We start from the raw sequence: 2,500 nt of genomic DNA, 5'->3' as shown, positions 1-2,500 counted from the left end.
AGTAGAGAGAGAGAGGAGGAAAGAGGTGAGGAAGTAGAGAGAGAGAGAGAAGGAAAGAGGTGAGGAAGTAGAGAGAGGGAGGAGGAAAGAGGTGAGGAAGTAGAGAGAGAGAGGAGGAAAGAGGTGAGGAAGTAGAGAGAGAGAGAGAGAAGGAAAGAGGTGAGGAAGTAGAGGGAGGGAGGCAGGAAAGAGGTGAGGAAGTAGAGGGAGGGAGAGAGAGAAGGAAAGAGGTGAGGAAGTAGAGGGAGGGAGGAGGAAAGAGGTGAGGAAGTAGAGAGAGTGAGGAGGAAAGAGGTGAGGAAGTAGAGAGAGGGAGAAGGAAAGATGTGAGGAAGTAGAGAGAGGAGGAAAGAGGTGAGGAAGTAGAGGGAGGGAGGAGGAAAGAGGTGAGGAAGTAGAGGGAGGGAGGAGGAAAGAGGTGAGGAAGTAGAGAGAGGGAGGAGGAAAGAGGTGAGGAAGTAGAGAGAGGGAGGAGGAAAAGAGGTGAGGAAGTAGAGGGGAGAGAGAAGGAAAGAGGTGAGGAAGTAGAGGGAGGGAGAGAGAAGGAAAGATGTGAGGAAGTAGAGGGAGGGAGGAGGAAAGAGGTGAGGAAGTAGAGAGAGAGAGAGAGAGAAGGAAAGATGTGAGGAAGTAGAGAGAGGAGGAAAGAGGTGAGGAAGTAGAGAGAGGAGGAAAGAGGTGAGGAAGTAGAGAGAGGAGGAAAGAGGTGAGGAAGTAGAGAGAGGAGGAAAGAGGTGAGGAAGTAGAGAGAGGAGGAAAGAGGTGAGGAAGTAGAGAGAGGGAGAAGGAAAGATGTGAGGAAGTAGAGAGAGGAGGAAAGAGGTGAGGAAGTAGAGAGAGGGAGAAGGAAAGATGTGAGGAAGTAGAGAGAGGAGGAAAGAGGTGAGGAAGTAGAGGGAGGGAGCAGGAAAGAGGTGAGGAAGTAGAGAGAGAGAGAAGGAAAGAGGGAGGAAGTAGAGAGAGAGCGAGAAGGAGAGGTGAGGAAGTAGAGGAGGGAGGAGGAAAGAGGTGAGGAAGTAGAGAGAGAGAGAAGGAAAGAGGTGAGGAAGTAGAGGGAGGGAGGAGGAAAGAGGTGAGGAAGTAGAGCGAGGGAGGAGGAAAGAGGTGAGGAAGTAGAGAGGGAGGAGGAAAGAGGTGAGGAAGTAGAGAGAGAGAGGAGGAAAGAGGTGACGAAGTAGAGAGAGAAGGAAAATGGTGAGGAAGTAGAGAGAGAGAGGAGAGACGGAGGGAGATATGGGGAAAGAGAAGGAAAAAATAAAAATCAGTCCATTTCACTTCAACAAAGACTTAATTATAATTTAAAACATCCCCCTTGGCTCCCTGCTTCATTGTCCATCTCTATATTAGTCCTTGTTATTCATCCCCTTCCCTTCCTCTCACCTTTCCTGCACTGCAGGGTGACCAGGTTACTTCCGTAGTCCAGAGGCTTAATGATCACCTCAACAAAGTTAAACTGACCCTGGGACACAGACGAGAGAGCGAGAGGGAGGAGAGAGAGAGAGAGGGAGGAGGAGAGAGAAAGAGAGGACAGAAAGAGGGAGGAGAGAGGGAGAGGGAGGAGAGAGACGAGAGGGAGGAGAGAGACGAGAGGGAGGAGAGAGACGAGAGGGAGGGAGGAGAGAGGGATAGGGAGGAGAGAGAAAGAGAGGACAGAAAGAGGGAGGAGAGAGAGAGAGAGAGGGAGGAGAGAGGGATAGGGAGGAGAGAGAAAGAGAGAGAGGGAGGAGAGAGGGATAGGGAGGAGAGAGAAAGAGAGGACAGAAAGAGGGAGGAGAGAGGGAGAGGGAGGAGAGAGACGAGAGGGAGGAGAGAGACGAGAGGGAGGGAGGAGAGAGGGATAGGGAGGAGAGAGAAAGAGAGGACAGAAAGAGGGAGGAGAGAGGGAGAGGGAGGAGAGAGACGAGAGGGAGGAGAGAGACGAGAGGGAGGGAGGAGAGAGGGATAGGGAGGAGAGAGAAAGAGAGGACAGAAAGAGGGAGGAGAGAGAGAGAGAGAGGAGAGAGGGATAGGGAGGAGAGAGAAAGAGAGGACAGAAAGAGGGAGGAGAGAGGGAGGGAGGAGAGAGACGAGAGGGAGGGAGGAGAGAGAGATGAGGGGGAGAGGGAGGAGAGAGAAAAAAGAATATAGAAGAGTTGTCATTATTTAATCAAAATGAACATAAAGAACAAAAGTGGGTGTGTTTGTCTGCCTGTGAGTGAGTGAGTGAGTGAGTGAGTGAGTGAGTGAGAGTGAGTGAGTGAGTGAGTGAGTGAGTGAGTGAGTGAGTGAGTGAGTGAGTGAGTGAGTGAGTGAGTGAGTGAGTGAGTGAGTGAGAGTGAGTGAGTGAGTGAGTGAGTGAGTGAGTCAGAGACACAGAGACACAGAGACAGAGACACAGAGAGAGAGAGAGTGAGAGAGTGAGAGAGTGAGAGAGTGAGAGAGTGAGAGAGTGAGTGAGTGAGTGAGTGAGTGAGTGAGTGAGTGAGTGAGTGAGTGAGTGAGTGAGAGAGTGAGAGAGTGA

General features: G+C 51.2%; 1 protein-coding gene across 7 annotated transcripts in view; it reads right to left on the bottom strand.

The window, feature by feature from the left end:
- Positions 1-2,500, bottom strand: part of tsc2 (TSC complex subunit 2) — a 67,547-nt gene that overhangs the window by 5,455 nt on the left and 59,592 nt on the right. For all 7 annotated transcript variants that reach the window (XR_016485660.1, XR_016485661.1, XR_016485662.1 and 4 more), the window contains one exon: positions 1,381-1,459. Coding sequence is in view for 4 of the 7 variants with exons in the window: in XM_090195275.1 (XP_090051401.1) it covers positions 1,381-1,459 (79 nt within the window). In the remaining 3 variants the exon portion in view is untranslated. The remainder of the gene's footprint in view (positions 1-1,380; positions 1,460-2,500) is intronic.

The sequence above is a fragment of the Oncorhynchus mykiss genome, chromosome 13, assembly GCF_057628025.1.
Source record: "Oncorhynchus mykiss isolate SJ-2025 chromosome 13, ASM5762802v1, whole genome shotgun sequence".
NCBI lineage: Eukaryota > Metazoa > Chordata > Actinopteri > Salmoniformes > Salmonidae > Oncorhynchus > Oncorhynchus mykiss.
This window is presented reverse-complemented; position numbering and strand designations above follow the sequence as displayed.